Source organism: Dreissena polymorpha, chromosome 11 (assembly GCF_020536995.1).
Source record: "Dreissena polymorpha isolate Duluth1 chromosome 11, UMN_Dpol_1.0, whole genome shotgun sequence".
NCBI classification, from domain to species: Eukaryota; Metazoa; Mollusca; class Bivalvia; order Myida; family Dreissenidae; genus Dreissena; species Dreissena polymorpha.
The window spans coordinates 60,903,679-60,921,707 of NC_068365.1; the positions used below are offsets into that span (position 1 = coordinate 60,903,679).

General features: G+C 35.1%; 1 protein-coding gene and 2 non-coding genes across 4 annotated transcripts in view; 2 read left to right on the forward strand and 1 right to left on the reverse strand.

The window, feature by feature from the left end:
* LOC127851558 (NF-kappa-B inhibitor cactus-like) overlaps positions 1-6,258 on the forward strand; it is a 29,181-nt gene extending 22,923 nt beyond the window's left edge. The window contains exons 1-2 of one of the 2 annotated variants that reach the window (XM_052385389.1): positions 501-561; positions 5,180-6,258. In XM_052385389.1, the coding sequence (XP_052241349.1) occupies positions 519-561; positions 5,180-6,093 (957 nt within the window). In that variant the 5' untranslated portion in view covers positions 501-518 and the 3' untranslated portion in view covers positions 6,094-6,258. Of the gene's footprint in view, positions 1-500; positions 562-5,179 lie in introns of those variants that run through there. The other variant, XR_008035822.1, reaches the window with a different exon arrangement.
* An 8,010-nt stretch (positions 6,259-14,268) lies between these two features.
* Positions 14,269-14,340, forward strand: Trnaq-uug (transfer RNA glutamine (anticodon UUG)). Its single transcript has one exon. It is a non-coding gene; the product is annotated as a tRNA-Gln (tRNA).
* Positions 14,341-14,606: 266 nt separating this feature from the next.
* On the reverse strand, positions 14,607-14,689 carry Trnal-uaa (transfer RNA leucine (anticodon UAA)). The gene has a single exon. It is a non-coding gene; the product is annotated as a tRNA-Leu (tRNA).
* Positions 14,690-18,029: the final 3,340 nt, after the last annotated feature.

Genomic DNA, 18,029 nt, shown 5'->3' on the forward strand with positions numbered 1-18,029 from the left:
CGGAGAAATTATCCGATCATTTCAGTTAATACTTGATTATGAAAAATAGTAAGTTAAGGATATTGACTTATTTTAAAAAAAAATATAGCACGTGCTCAGTATTTAAATAATAGTTTATACTCGCAAACGCATATTGAAAAGATCTGTAGGGAAGTAATAAACTTCCTTTTTTAATTACTTTTAAACTTGATACTATCAGTACAAACTGTTCAAGCGGTACTTGTTCTGTAATTGCCATTTGTAATTGGAAAGCCCTTTGTTTTTCGTTATACACGCACAGCGAACCACGAAATCATTGCAAAGAAGCAATCTGCCGAAACGTATTCAAATCAAATTAGTATCATTGCAAGAGAATATCGTATTTCTGTGCAAGTATCCTTAATGTTTAATTCAATCATTAAACCCAATTGCCAACATGTACTAATCATTGTGATAAACAAAACGGGAAACCAAATACCACGTGTATCATATTAACTGGGAAACCACTAATATTTTAAGAATATCCTTTAAAGTTGTGGATGACATACGTGTCCTTAAAACTGTCGATAAGGATTAACTTGGGTACGTAGCCAATATTAGCCATGTTTGTTGTTCTGTTAAATGTTAGTTTGTTAGATTGTAGTTTTTATGTCTAATAGGTGCACAGAAAAATAATGTTTACTTTGACAAATCTGTTTTACATTATCGCGACAACACAATACACAATGTGGACATGAACTTCCCAGGTGAAGGTTTTAAAAGTACTAAAATAGTACACATATTGAACAAGTTGAACCGTTTTACGCGACTCGAGTTCACGGTTTATAACATTGACAACCGATGTTCATGTAGCAGATTGGGGAATTTCTGAACATGTATTATTTCCCAAGTTACCGTTCCAGAATATTCGATGATTTTCTAGTTATACTATTAACATAGTTAACATAGTGTTAACTATTAAATATTAAACATTGTATACGCATTTATTTAAAAGCCATTTCAACTTCATAAATCGTGTTGTACAGTAATAGCATAACATTGCATGAATACATTGAACACTTGCTGTTAAACATATAATGGATTTACTTTAAGATAGTGATTGGATCACATTATGGTTATATATAATGTACATAAGTTAGTTTTCAACCGTTACTACTCTTTATTTAAGAACGGACAACCCACGTGCTACTATTGTTTTTACAAGTTTTAGCATTTTAGGATAACTATTTTTAAAATTAAAGCATGAACGATTTGTTTCATTAAAATTATTCAGATGAACTACTAGAAACAGATATCTAGTTGGTAATTACGTTATATAACATACATAATATAACTTACTCATAAAAAGTACCCATTTACACATATTATTTATGTTTGTAAACTGCATTTACTATAGAAACGCAAAATTGCGCTTACACATTAAGTTTAATCGATTTACAATTAACATGAAACACTAACAATCTTGTTTGTATCGACTGTAGCCCTTTTTTATTATAAAGCACAAACTGTGTTGTTTTTTTCCATTACATAAGCACTGTTTCCTCTTCCCTGAGATAAACATTCTCTCAAGCTACATTTAACAGGATATCTTCAGCACAGACTTATTTCTATTCAAAACAAACCTCGCTAGACAACATGAAAATTAGCGGCATGTTAATGCGATTTTACTATTGTTTATATTCAACATCATCAAACCATTTAGTAGTGACCACTAAATAAAGTCTACAATACACAGTCGTTTATTTGGAAATCAATGAAAGTATGAAACTTATTATTTTCCAGAAAATCATTTTTTATAAAACTGTTATTTCTTTTGAAATGCAGGCAATATTCAGTTTCATTATTTGTGTCCGGATAAATGACTTAGACATCCAATCAAAATCAAAACTTCTTACTTAATTACAACACGCAAATAACGAAAACACTAAGCATGTTTTATTCAATTACTTTAAAGCGGCCATGCCGTCATCAAGGGCTTCAGTGGTTAAATACTTGTAAAAGCTCAAATATGTTTAACCTGACATGATAATGTGTAAGAGCTACGGGTTTCAAATGTTTGACAGACCAAAGTTCATATTATTACAATGAACATACCACCAGATGTATACATTAATGTTCTTAAACTAACTTGCTTAATGATAATGACATGAAATACAAAATGATTGGTATGGAGTTCCAAACTAACAAGAACCAACAAGTTATTCAACAAAACCTGAGTAGTACACCATGCCAATTTCAAACTCCTGTGTATGTTGTTTCAAATTAATGACCTAAATATCTCGGGTATGAAACTCTGTATGCGGGGTTTAGTAAGATACAAAACACTTTGTGAACGAAATACTTATATCGTCATTATATACTGACACAGCAATCAATTGGTCAGGAACCAACGTGTGGGAGGTGTTCTTCGAACTTTATGTACGTTATATATTGAACCTCGAACGCCCGGAACGGAAGCAAAAGCTTTGTCTGGAATGAATATTCAATATGATTTAGAGGTTCGAACAATAGATTTTGTAACAAGTATTGGAATCTTGGTATGCAGTCTTGATTTTTTTTCAGCTGCTGATTTCTAACGACTCCCGTTACTTAAGAGTATAAATCCCTAATAATATATACATGTTTAGCGAATTATTTAACCTCACATGTCAGAGGCAATTGATTTCTACTTATTGTATTATTTACTCATCCCGCACATTCAAGAATATATTAAATTTATTTAGCATAGTTAACACCTCAGAAATGTCATTATCTAATACAAGGGTCACATTGCTTAGCTATTTCGGTGGGAAAATTGGTCTGGAAACTCTACTCCAAGTATGGTCATTGGTTAAAAAATAACCATGCATTTGTGTCATGTTTACCTTATATATAATAATAACAACTTCCTACAAAACTATTCTATATTGACACATAAAAAAAAAATTCACTCAGCTATCAGAAGCCACATTTGGGAATAAGCTGAAGGAATTGTTAAAGCATGTCTTCGAAACAACATTATTTTAAATTATTTTGGGAATTATTCTTGAGTATAATTGTAAGCATTTTACTTTAAACATGCTAATATCTGACTACATTCGCACATACTTACGCATTGTAAGGGTTTATCTTGTCAGGAAGCAGTGACATCCTGGACAACTTATTTCCAACATATGTGCACACGTTGCCTTTAATCGATAAAACCATATTTTATACCAATTTAAATACACATATTAAAACACAGTCCGATTAAATCAATTATACGATTTTTTTTCTCATACCATTGTAAATACAATTTCTTGGAATAACGTTCTGTTGGAAATTAAATTTATTGTATATTATCTATGGTTGTTATTATGTAAATATATTGTTAAGAGTAAATAAATTGTGTAATCCTGTTTAACAGAGCATTATGTGGTTCGAGATATTATCTGGTATAAACTTTTGAAACTAGGAGTTCGAGGAAAAATGATACATATTTTTAAATCTATGTATGTAAATGTGAAATCAAGAATCAAAGTAGGTAATAGAATAAGTAAGACTTCTCTTGTTTATTATGAGTGAGACAGGGTGAATCATTATCACCGTTCCTTTTTTCTATTTATTTGAATGATATTGAGGAACATTATATGTTAAATGGTTTCAATGGGATTGATATCGGAATGTGGAAATTATTTCTTTTAATTTATGCAGATGATATTGTTATTATGGCTGACTCGGAGGAAGAACTTAATAAAGGTTTGTGCTTGTTGGAAGAGTACTGTGATAAGTGGTAACTATGTGTAAAATCAAATAAAACTTAAGTTATGATTTTTTTAAAAGGGGGACAATTAATGAGTATTATGAATTTTGCATATAAAGGCGAGATTAAAGAAATTGTAAAGTCTTTTACATATTTAGGAATTGTATTAACCAAGGGAAGATCATTTGCAAGTACTTGTAAAAACTCTTGGTGAACAAGCTACAAAAGCGGTTTTTAAAGTATATTCGTATTAACTTAATTTTCCTTCAATCAATAGTCAGACCAAATTACAATTATTTGATCAACTTTTTTTAAATTATGGCTCAGAAATATTGGGCTTAAATGAATACATGAAACTTGGGAGAGTACATTTAAGTTTCTTTAAAAAATATTAGATGTGAAAATTAAAACTCAAACTAATTTTGTGTATGGAGAACTTGGTAGAACATCCTTAATTGTTAGACGTGCAGTTAATGTAATAAGGTATTGGCTTAAAGTTACCCATTTAGAAGACCATAAATATGTTTATGGCATATATTTACATATGTGTAACAGTTTGTTAAGTAAACCAAATATGCACACATGGGCTAAAGCTGTTTGTAACTTGTTGCAGTCCTTGGGATTACATTATGGATGGATAAACCAAGGAGTATCTGATGATGAGTGCTTTTTATCTCTTGTTATATCTACATTAAATGATGCTTTTATACAAAATCGGATGTCTGAACTGAGTAATTCATCAAGAGCAGTAAGTTATAATCTTTAATGTAAATTTGAATTCCAGCCGTATTTAAAAGATGTTACCATTGATAGGTTTAGGTTTAATCTGTGCCGACATAGAGAATCTACACATAGATTTGAAATAGAGTCAGGCAGATGCCATAAACCAGAACATATACCATGCCAGGAAAGAAAATGTCAACATTGTAATTTCTTGGAGGATGAATTTCATTTTTTAGTTTGAATGTTCCTTATACAATGATATTAGAAAAACATACATCAAGCAATATTACAGGACCAAATATTTCAAAATATATAAAGTTAATGCAATCTGATAACCAAACAATTAACAGAAATTTAGCAATTTATGTTCATAAAGCATTTATTCAAAGAAATGTCTGTAGATCTAAATATTATTTTGAGTAATATATTCCTGTCAGAAAAGTTTACTTCTCGCTGTCAATGGCGCATTTTATGTTAACATTATGTTGAAATACATGTATCTTTTAACAATATATGTATAGAACATAATATAGTTTGTTGTTTGTATAAATATATTCAACATACATGTGTACTCATGGACTGTAATTTCTAATGTATCTTCAATAAACCATTACATAAAAAAATAACAATAGTACAAGATTATTTTATCGGTAAAACAATAATACTAGTTATTTTGCTAGTGTGAAGTATCTTTGAAGTTTACTATTTTACTTATATGTACGCAGGTCTCACTCATTTGCATATAATTCTTTTCAGAGAAAAGTAGCGATGTGGTCAACAATAACGACAGCAGAACTTCTTCGAAATCTTCGCTGCCGATGATTTTTCAAATGACGTTGCCACCGTGCTCGGAACGGTCGAAGACCAACTGTTTGTACATGGAAGTTTGGTTGCTTATATGCGTATTTGACCTGGCGCGTGCTACGCGTCCACGTGTAATGGCATCGAGTGACGGTTCTCGATCAAAAAAGACAAATGCGACTTCTAATTTAAAAAGGAAACGAGTGTTAGAAGATCGTGATGAAGACGGAGATACACCTTTACATATCGCCGTTATTTTATTTGATTCTGATTTCGTTGAGCAGATATTAAAACGATACCCATTTTCAAACTGCATATACATGCCTAATAAACTTCTTCAGACTCCGTTGCATCTGGCAGTAATCACCGATCAACCACGCGTTGTGCGATCCCTAGTAAGCGCTGGTTCGGATAAAGATGCGAGGGACAAAAATGGGGATACCCCACTACACATTTGTTGCAGAAAAGGATATGTGGATTGTATAATTGCATTGCTTGATAATAATAACCTTTATGGTACAACGGAAAGAATAGACCTAAGCTTACTTAATTATGATGGTCACTCGTGTTTGCATTTAGCTGCTTCTAATCACTACATGAATATTGTTATGATTCTCCTCAAATCTGGGGCTGATATAAATATAAAAGAAGGCAAGAATGGAAGAACCATTCTGCATAATGCTTGTGAATGTGGAAATACTGACATAGTTCGTCATTTGCTAAGCTACAGGCAGTGTGATATCAACGCGAAAGCTTATGATGGGTTGACACCCTATGATATTGCAGAAGCACGACGTCACAAGGACGTTTGCTTGGTATTGGCTGCTAAAGGAGCTACAAGTGGAAAATACGCAAATGAAGACGTGTGATTTCTATGTATACGAATGAATAGTAACAATGAAAGTGTTAGTATGGTAAAACGTGTATATGCTTGGTTAAAGTGCGTGTGTTAGCTTGTCAATGTGTGTGTGTTGTGATAGAAATGTTTCATATAACTGGACAACGAAAAGCATAAATGCATTCCTCTCGGTTCATTGTATATTGTTCTTTGTAATTCAGACTTTGTTCTGATGACTATTATGTGTACCCTCTACTTACTGAGCTAGCAATGTGTTTTCTTAATGTTTAAAGGCAGTCAAAGTATAAAGTTATTTAATCAATATTTAAATCTGTGTAAAATCGTGTACATTTCATATGTAAACTTGTCGCGTTCTATATTCAATAACCAGAAAGACTTAAAATCCTGCTATCTGGTTTAAAATGTGGACGGAAATATGTTATTTTAATTACAGAACTGGTACTAAGTCACACTTTCTAAGCAAGTAGCGTGTGCCCAAAAAAACATGTCGCTGGTAACCGTAATACAAATTCATGTTGGCATGAATTCAACTTTTTTTCTAAACTTATTAATAGGCGATGAATATACAAAAATCGCTTAAAGTAACGCCATATTTTTGACTCGATTACTAGAACCTCAGAAAAGTATTCCGAATCTACAAATGAAGATATACATAATCGGAAATTTCCATACGTATACTGCAGCATTCGTGCTATATTTAAATAGTTTAATATAAACTGGTGTACATCTAAGCGCGATATATTTTGAAATTATGTGTGTACAAATGTTTGAAAAATTTACATCCAATCATATGAAGTGACCTTGACAGTGAATAATGTTAATAATATAGATTGGATGTAGCTGTAAAACAAAAAATTACGATCTTTAAAATAGAAATTTAAACATTGAGCGATTTTATTGCCGAGTTTGAATTTTACATAATGGAATTGAATAACAGTTATGGTATCCGCTTAATTTTTGTTTTCATATTTAAACTGTCAATATAATATAAGTTTACCTTAACGGGAAAGTAACTAAACGTTACTTTACGATAGCGTTGGAAAAAAGTTAAATTCTATCTTGAGACTTTTACGCGTAAAGCGTATTGTTTTATGAACAAAAGGAGGGGAATGGGAACGAGAAATTAACAAACAGAGCTGGCAGATTGAGTAAGTAAGTTTGGTTAATGTGGGTGTTTTTTTGACGACAAATACTATATTTTGTTTTTTACAATCGTTTTATATTTGTCAATTAGTAAGATGTTGTTCCAAGATAGAAGCATTATTTGTGTTCGTTTTCAGAGTTATTTGAAAATAAAATGCTATTTCTCGAATTACCGCTTTTTGATTTGTAACATTTCCATTGATACTGAATTGGAACGATTGTAATTAATAAAATATGCTTTAAGAAAGCAATTCGGCTTAAATCAACACCTAGCATACACGTTGTTTCCTGAATGTGGTTTCAGAATGACTAAAAATATAATAAAATATCAGAATATAAAACAAAAAAAATTATCTCCTGAAAAACATTACGAGGTGTTATTGTTTATTGTGACTAGGTTTAAGCCGAACGACGCATGTGCTCAGCGCTTACAATTATTATTCGATGACTTGAGTTCTTATATTGTTTAACTGATTGCGTTATGACTGCTTATGTATTACCATGTATAAGCAATTGGTGAGTTGCCTTTAATAACGCAATTTGGCATGGGAGCAAGAACTTTCAATACGATATGTCTTTTGGGTTTTAATATTCCAATATTTAGGGGCACTAAAATAACAAGATGCCACCGAGAAAAGAACTAGAATTGCATGATGATTCAATGGTCACGGTACTAAACAATGCATATTAAATGCCACACGTGTGTTACTATTTTTCGAGTAGTTGTTTATTAATAAACGTTTGTGACGAAATGTATCTCGGCGGACTTTTAACTGGCGTCATTATAAGAGGGTCGTGGGTTAAAGTCCGTCGTTTAACGTTACATTTTGTGATTGGAGATATCTTTAGTATAAAGATGCTGAAACTTGACACCTTAAAGGGATCTTTTCACGTTTTGGTAAATTGACAAGATTAATAAAAATTGTTTCAGATTCACAAATTTTGAAGAAATAATATTTGTGAGGAAACAGTAATTACTGAACACATACCATGCTCTAAACTATCAATTATATGCATCGTTTGACGATTTAAAAACCTGAAACTTATTAAGCGTTGTAACGCAAAACGATTTAATAATTTGGAGAGTTTTATTGTTGTCGTTAAATTTTGCGACACAAAGGATTGCTTATAAAAAGTTTAATTACAGCAATCATGTTATGAGCACGGATTTCCGAGTGGTCTAAGCCATAGACATTTAATAAAGTTGTCAGTGGTTTGGACCCAGTTGAGGAAAAATTATTTTTCTTTCTTTAATTTTGTTCTTTCCTTTTATTAGAGCTTTTTAAATCCAATGTTTACAATGTTTACATTTATCAATATAACGCATTTAATGTCAAAATTTAATACATGTCGAAATCTGTGAAAAGTCCCCTTTAAAGATTTTGGTATTCCTGTAATATATATTGCGTCAAACGAATCCAGTAAACTAACAAGGTGCCGTACATGTATATACAATGCATATATATATAATATTTATTTATTTATTTATTTATTTATACGGGAAGTTGCAAACATCCGTTAACATTATGATATATACATATCATATATTAATATAGAATCAGCTACAATTATCGACATGGAATATGCTTGTCTCGGCGCCACCTTGATAATTTATTGAATCACCAATGCCGCGAATGGCCTATGAAATGAGAAACGAACTGAAATAATTGAATTAATTCGTCACATGTCATCGATATAATGCAAAAACTGGTCCCGTGGAGTAATGCTTTTTACTTTGGACTATGAATCCTGCGATCTTAGTTCAAATCTCGGCGGAACTTAGTATATGGTAACACCTATTAACACCTTAACAAACACGAATGATGTTTAACAATTAAAAAAAAAAACTTAAAAAAAACAATAAGAACGTTTCTAAAAATACAATTTGTTTCTGTGAAATGATAATAACAAACAGATGAAAGTATTTAGAATTATACTTTGCTTAGTTTGACATGATAATAGACTTGTTTTTTTTCTCACCCGGTTACTTAGTTGGTAGTAATCTTTCGACTCGAGTTCATATCTTGCGATATTGCAAATACATTCATTGCAAACTGTATATTCTAAAACTGACCTACGGCCACCTGAGAATAACGGTCAACTGCAGACAACGGTCAGTCTGGATTCCCCCCGACGAAATCACTCTATAGTACATCTGAGAATAACTGTCACCTGTCCATAACGGCCAACGGCCACTATATTGCACTCCGAAATTCATGTCTAAACTAAAAACAACGGTCACGCGTCAGTAGTCTCGAATCGTGAAAATTAAAAACACATCACATCATTTGTCCGTCTATTTTGCGGGTAAAGCGTCTGATAGCGGTCATTGCCTTTTATATTATAAAAGCGGCCCGCTGCGAGTAAACAAATAATAGGGTGTTGAGAAAACAATAGGAAAATTTCTCACCATTATTATTGGATTTGCATTTTGATTGCATGAAACAGATGAAATTAACAATAACAAATTGTATTAATTGCAATTATCGTCTGCAGGCATAACGCATGAGCGCGTGACAAATTCAATTGATCTTTATTGCTGATTCAGTGTTAAAAACAACATTAAGGTGGCAAGTGTTTTTATAAAAAGGCGATAAGAGGATTAGACTAGTGATCGGCTTTGTCCAAGAACAACCAGGTGATGCTTGACTCAATCATGAAATTTCAAGACGAATTCTTTGCGCACCAGGTCAAGTGTTCTAGTATTCAAAAGAAGATTAGCGAGTTTTTTTTTGTGGAGTGCATTGTTTTTATTGTTGCGAGTGAGAATGGTTGTGTGTGTTTTGAAGTTTTTTGCGTGATAAGTTATCTTGTTTTTTGTGCATGACGTGCTATGTTTTTAAGAAGAATTAATGAACGTTTGTATTTTGTATGAGGTTGTTGAATGAAAATGCTGTTTGTGTGATGTTTGCGTACGAATAAATTTTAACAAAATGTTTGCGTATTTGTCTTTGAATCAGAACGGTACAGTTACACCGTACTATCGGTTTATGACAGCAAATCCGCTTTTAAGACTTGTTCGGACGTGACGTCAATGGCACGTGACAAGCTTTATTAACTGAATGAACGAGATGCATGAGTGTATTGAGAAAACAATTACACTAGCATCGCTTAAGCCATTAATTTAGTTTAACAATATGAAATTAAATCAATCTATAAGATATTCTGTATTATTTAGTGTCAGTTAATTATGTTAGTATGCTTAGTTATCGGCAATGAGCCTTTGTTTTACACTGTATGCAAACGACTGGGTGTCGTAACGACGTAACAATACTACCAACTGACCAACCATCTAAAAAGTGTGATCTGAAAACAACGGTCATCTGTTGACAAAGGTAACTTTGGTCATTTCCATTGACTGACCACTCTTCTTAGGTTTGTATTTCAAATTTTTTATGACAAAATTAAATAATCATTGTGCGGATGGTGTTCGAACCAATGCGGACAATTGTCCATTGGAACTTAAATCCAACACCTTAACCAGTCGGCCACTGTACTTTCCGTTCAAAATCTATAGCACATAGAAATAATCGATACGTTGATGATATATTGTATACATCTACGACTATTTTGCAGAATAACAATGTTTTCTGCTTTGAAACTATACAACAATTCGTTAATAAATTACATGAAATATGTTTGACGCACGATTATTGATTCTAACTTATTTAACATATTTCTCCATATGTGACCTACACATATATCGCCACTTAAATCATCTCAAAGATATGTTCTATGTCAATTTTCTTTCATTTCATTTACAAAAAAATGGAAAGTTCGATATTTGTCATTTTGACAATCTGTTAACGCGTACCTCTACATGTAGAATCTTTATGCGTTGCCCACATTATACATGAATAAGCTGAATGAGTATCCGAATATCTGGCCATAATATCCGAAATAGAAATGTATTGTAATACATATGAATGTTTACTTGTTAATGATGATATTTTACCTCTTTTACCTCTTTTGTTATTAATTCAACTGATACGATATGTCTGAATTATATCAAATATAAGAGATATAGACCTTATGATAAAATAACAACAGAATAACAATGTTTTCTGCTTTACAACTATGCCAAGAATTCGTAAATAAATTACATGCAATATGTCTGACGCACGATTATTGATTATAACTTATGTAACAGATTTCTCCAAACATGACCTACACTTATATCGCCTCTGATATTTTTTCAAAGATTATTCATATTTATGCAAGGTCCCGTGGTGTCATTGTAAGCACTCAGGACTTTGAATCCTGCGATAAGAGTTCAAATCTCGGCGGGACCTCTTTCTTTATATATTTCTTTTCCATAAAGAGCTAGAAAACTTTAGTAAGTATTGATTATTGTTGTGTTCCGTCACAAACTGATATACTAAGGCGTAATAGAATTTCCTCAGAATATCTGTTGTAATTATATATCTAACAATCGTTAAACTTAAACTTGGTCACGTGGTGTCATACACTAGGTCACTAGGTGAAATAGTTTTAAGCTTGTAAACACAATAGATACCACATCTCTACAACTCGCCATCAAACTTTGTCAGTGCATCTACTTCCAACATAGCATACATTCGTGGTGATCATCAATCAAGCTTGGCAGATTTTGTTGACAAAAAGATTTTTTGCAATGCATGTGTTTGCAATATCGTCAGATAAGAACTCGAGTTGAGGTATTACCACCAACTGAGTAACCGTGTTAGAAAACAAAAACAAGTCTTGTATCATGTCGAACTAAGCAAATGTGCAATGTTTAATACTTTTATGTATTTTTTATTATTATTATACATAACCAAATTTTATTTTTACTGACGTTCTTATTGTTCTACGTCATTTTTGTTTCATTGTAAAACATCTTCTTTTGTAAGATGTTCAAAAAGTTGGAAAATTTGACATTTGACATTTCGACATTCTGTGAACACGTCTTCTACATATAGCACCTAAATGTGTTGCCCACTAAATACGTGAATAAGCTTAAATATGATCAATAATCAAGCCACAATATCCGAAATAGAACTGCATTGTCATTTAAATTAATCTTTTGGTGGTGATTATGATATTTTGCCTCTCGGGTTATTGTTTTCTGTGTTCTGTTATTTTGAAACATTTAGTTTATTTCCGGTATACCATAAATTGGTTTATACCCTAACGCATAATATTGATTATATGAATTCATGTGACGACTTTAGCGAACCAATTAACAATGTTTCGTTTAAACACTCATACGTTCCAAATTTTTACCGCGAACAAAAATTAATATGTCCTAAATAAGTATTGTTGCGCAGTTAAACATTTTACCACGTCACAGGTATGCATAAATTTGCGATACATATTTTATATTATAAACACAGTATAGAAGCATTTTTATAAACAAAACGCATTTTGTAAAATCAATCTGCATATTGTCAATACACTACAAATATGAGTTACTAAGGTCCCGCCGAGATTTAAACTTGGATCGCAAGATTCAGAGTAATGAGTGCTAACCATTATACCATGGGAACAATTGTCGCAATAAGTTGATGAAATTTCACGTATTGTCAAAATTGTTTCAGTCCGTTTTTCATAACATTGACCATTCTAACTCGTTGATGATTATAAATAAATAATAATGTTTCCTTCAAACCCATGCGCCCCTAAGTGTTAATCCAAACACAAATGGATGACTATAATTTATAACTATACGTTTGCAAGCATTGATTTTTACCTCCAACTCGGTATTTCTACCATTAAGTTACACAATCTTAATGAAGTTTTCTAAGAACATGTTTTGTAACGACATATCAATAGCGTCTGAAACTTGGATGCATTGCGGCATTAACTAATTCACGGGGTCAAATTAAGTGTGTAACGCTTAATAGTTTTATCCATTTCCAATCATGATTTCTCATAAACAAAATATATTTTAAGTGTGGTTCTACTGGATCGACGTCATTGTTTTCGATCATGGTTGAACAGCATTCTTCCATTTTTACTTTGTTTCAAACAGTTTGAAAATTGTCATTTCGACGATCTGTGAGCACGTCCTTTTTGCATGTTTATGTGTTGCTCACTACATTCATGAATAAGCTGAAGTATGAGTATTTGCATTACATCTAGCAACACTATTTAAAATAGATCGAACTTGTCAAGATACGGATATTTACTTGCTGATGATGATAGTTTACCTTTCGGGTTGTTATCAGTGATTTGATACGATATGATGAATAATATCGAATAACAGATCTTCACCTTATGATTAAATGGTCTCCTGACGTAATTGTAAGCAATCCAGACACTGAATCCTTCGACTCGAGTTCTTATCACAAAAACACAAATAGATCTGATCTTAATACACAATTATACGTTTGCTTAGTTGGTTTGTTCATCGATATTACTACCATTACGGTACAAAATGTTAATAACGATTGCTCATAATATGTTTTCTAATGGCATATCAATTGCGTTTGAAACTTGATCATAATGAGGCATTAACAAATTCCCTTGTTTCAATTGAAGACACATTTTTGAATACTCAAAATGTCATATTTTACAAAATCTTCATAAAACTAGGTACAAATATTTGCTTAAAGTATGTTAAGACCGACTTTGTAACTGAGTAATAGGACGGGACAACAAACACAAGTTATAATATATCGAAAAAAAAATACACGATAGTATGTAGTTTAGTGAAAGTATGTTAGGGTTTTATGACAACATAAAAAATATTGTACGGATGAAGTTCGAACTCATGCGGACATTTATCCATTGAAACTTAAGTACGAAGCTTTTACCCCTCATCAACGGTGCTTTATAAGTACACAATTTATAGAACATAAATGTCATCTATAAGTTGATTAAATATCATACTAATTTACTGAATATATTTCATAGTAGGAACGTTTAATGTTTTAAAACTATACAAACAATCGTATATACAGTATATGTAATATTTCTTAGGCACGGATATTGATTATTACCTATGCACACGATTTCTCCATATGTGACCTACAGTTATATCGCAACCGATATTATCACAATACGTTTGCTCGTTACTCAAGGTCCCGTGGTGTAATGGTTAGCACTCAGGACTTTGAATCCTGCGATCCGAGTTCAAATCTCGGCGGGACCTCTTTCTTTCATTTTTTTCTTTTTCGATGATTCTGTTAGCATGCTAGCAAGTATCATGCAGTATTAAAATAATTATGTGTTCCATCACAAAATGAATTACTGTCAAATCAGAGAAAATAACCTCATGGTATCGTGGTATAATTGTAAGCATGGAAGACACTGTATCTTTCGATTCGAGTTCTTATCTGGCAATATTGCAAACACATACATTATTGTACATCCCAAACCTCATTTATTTAAAGTTTGTATTACATAATAAAATAATCATAGTACGGATGGGGTTCGAACCCATGCGGACATTTGTCCATGGGAACTTAAGTCCAACGCCTTAACCACTCGGCCACCGTACTTAAAGTACACTATCTATAACACGTTGAAATATTCTATAAGTTTATCATGTATTGTGTTGTATCCTATCTATTTTCCAGGTAAAACTTAACACTTGCTAAAAGGTATTACGATATATTAATAATTACAACAACTAATTTCAATGAGTGTTTGTACGCTCCCTCGTCTTGCTCTGGGCGTCTCCATCACTACGCATGCGCAACGCGCTTCCGACAGGTCAGCCACAACTGTCCAGGTCAGCCACAACAACCCCCCGCGTCTTTATTGTTGGAACCGCTCCCCGGAACCCGGTACGTCCGCCCGAAACAATAGTCTGCCATTAGTCTGGGTGTGGTTTTTCTTGCCCATCCTAGATTGCCAAACTGGCGCACATTGGGGACCATCCATTTCCAAGGTTGATCTACAGGGCAACCTGCCCTGTGGGGATCGCACCAAACAGGTTGACGGCGTTTCTCATGGTTACCTCCAGGATGTGCTGCGTTGTCACCCCCCCCCCGAAGTTCCGCCAACATCGCAGCCACATGCCCAACTTCCGCTGGTGCCGAAAATCGCTGATGAGGCCTAGTGCAGTAAGGGGCGTGAATTCACTCCTGTTGTGGCTTAAGTGGGTGTTGGGAAAACTTCCAGCCAACACCCGACACGACTGAGTGAACAGCTCGCCAAGGGATCCCACGGATATGAATCAAGCTGACCAGCCGATTCCATTCGATTGAAAACACCATGGCCGCTTTCAACTTCTGTGACATCGCTTAGGACACTCGGCCATCCGTGCTGAAACGTTGTTTGGTGACCCCTCGTTCGGAAACTGCCCTGCTCTACTAAGCCAATGTCGTCGTCGACTTATTCGGAGAAGAGTGCCGTCAACTTCCCTATCGACGCTTTGTACACTTCCTGCAGATGGTCAGGAACGACAACCTCTTTTTCCCTCTTTTGCTTGTCCGACTTAACATGGCAACCTGCCACGGTCTCCGGTTCTCTGGTTTGGCTAGCCGAACCAGCACCGGACTTGGCCAACGGATTTCTGTTATGTTCCGTTGTTGAGCTGTGATCCACATCAGCTACGGTATGTTTCTTGATGCCTCCCGCAGACATCACTTGTTGATCGCCGCCCTCAGGAACCTCTTCAAATTCATAGGCATTCCCCACTACCACCATTTTCTTAATAGTCTTAAACTGGTCAGATGGGTTCTTCAAACACACCGCTGGGTCTTCATTAGTTACCCGAATAACTGGCATCAATACCTACAAGTTATTTACTTGTTCCATGTTATATGCACCCATCTTTCCCTCCAGTTTACAAGGGACCCTTACCACTGAATTTTGAGGTACCTCTGTTCGTTTGGACATGATAACTTTTGCTACCACTGGTTTGTCTCTGAATGTTGTATTCAAAGGTATACTTTCATCATTGATCCATAAGCAGTCTGAATGCAGAACAATCAATGCCTTGAAGTGACGCAGCAGGTCATGTCCCAGCAACATCTCATCACTGATTGGCGCTACACATACCCCTTCCCTGGAATACTGTTTTCCCAGCTGTACGTGTATAGGCTGTGTCACAACTCCTTTCAAAATCGAATTCTTATCAGCAAGCTGTATGTTGATCTCCTTGACCTTGCCTGGTTTCCGCTCTAACTGGTCATAAACTGCTGAAGACAGTATATATATATCCGCTCCAAAGTCTACCCGAGCCCTAAACTGACGGTCTCCTACCAACATATTCACATAAGACGACCCTGCCGTCACAACCTTGACTGCTATTAGTCTCCACTCCACTTGCCGACACGGATTTGTCCCCTTCTATTTCAGTCGCCAATCCAGTTGAAGTATCCTGCTGCACTTCAACCGGCGCTAACAAATGGCCTCTCGCTACATCGGGCTGCGGTGCCTGGCCTACGCCACCGGCCCTTTGGAGTTTAAAGTGTTCTGTGGACTCTTTTCAGCCACTTGACCTTCAGACGTTTATTTAAGGAATTCCTGGTACTCCTTACAGTCCCTTTTCATATTGCCCCCGCCATTACAAAGAAAACCTCTGAAAGTCCTTTGTGGGAACTTCCCATCCTTGATGTTGCTTAAACCGTTTGATGCTAAACTAGCTTCAAACTTGCAAGTCAGCTGCTCGATCGCCTTTTCCAGTTTCTCAATCCTCACGTCTCCCGGGGACTGAACCGCATTGACCGCTATCTCTTGATCATACTTCTTAGCCTTCTTGCCATCAACCACTTGAGTGACGTACTGATGGTGTCGAACCAGATCAACAGCATGTTGAATGGTTCGTGGTCGTTCAAAACAGGCGTGCTTTCCTGCTTCCCTATCAATACAACCTTGACAGAACTTTGAAACTGCCTCCCCTTGACCAAACTGATCTGGAAGGTCCTTAAAAGCAGGTGTTGCCAGAGTTAACACTCTATCCGCCCAATCTTCTAACGATTCCCCCGGTTGCTGTGTAGCCTGCTGAAACTTGGCTCTACTGGTCTCAGGTAGTTCCTTTGAACCAAAGCGTCTTTCCATCTTTCGCATAATGTCAATGAAAGAAAAACTTTCTCCCATGTGCGTCTCGATGGTGTAGTAATCAATAGCCTACCCATCTAGGCACCAGTTCAGGTAATCACGGCATTCATGATCAGACCATCTGTACACTTTCCGATAGCTGTTGAACTTTTGCTTAAATGACAGCCAACTGGTTCGTCCATCATATCGTTAGTTCTTTGGCTGCCTCCTTGGATCACCGTGGACTCTTGAGTGATTTTCATTCTCTGATAAACTATCAGATTCTGAACTGGAACGGTAATACAACCTTGATTGTGATGACCTTGACCTGTGACGACCGTGTCCATGACGATGCCGCCTCCTTGAATCACCGTGTCTTGACCTTGATCTTGAACTTGAGTCGCTGGAGTGATTCCTGTGCTTTTGTGAAGACCTCCCACCAGATGAAGCATGACTGTAGCGGGAATGTTTGCAAACTGACCTTCTGTTATCGCCTTCATTTCCCGAGCCACTGTCGTCGTCTTCCTCTGATACCCTATCATGTGACCGACGACGCCTAAAATGGCCAGATGTCCTGGATTTATCACCTTTGGTCTACGTTCCCAGGCGTTTGCGTAGTGACCGTCTGTCATCACTGTCTTTTCCGGAGTCGCTATCATAGTCGTCTTGAGAAACCCTCATGTTCGACAGACGACGCCTCGAATGACCAGAAGTCTTGGAGTGATTACCCTTTCGCCTGTTTTCCACTCGCGCCGGTGATTCATCGTCCGAGTCACTGTTCTCTTTTCTTTGGAGCTGTGAGCCGCTTTGTTTCTTCACCAGCTGTTCACCCCCGGGCTGTAAATGTAGGGC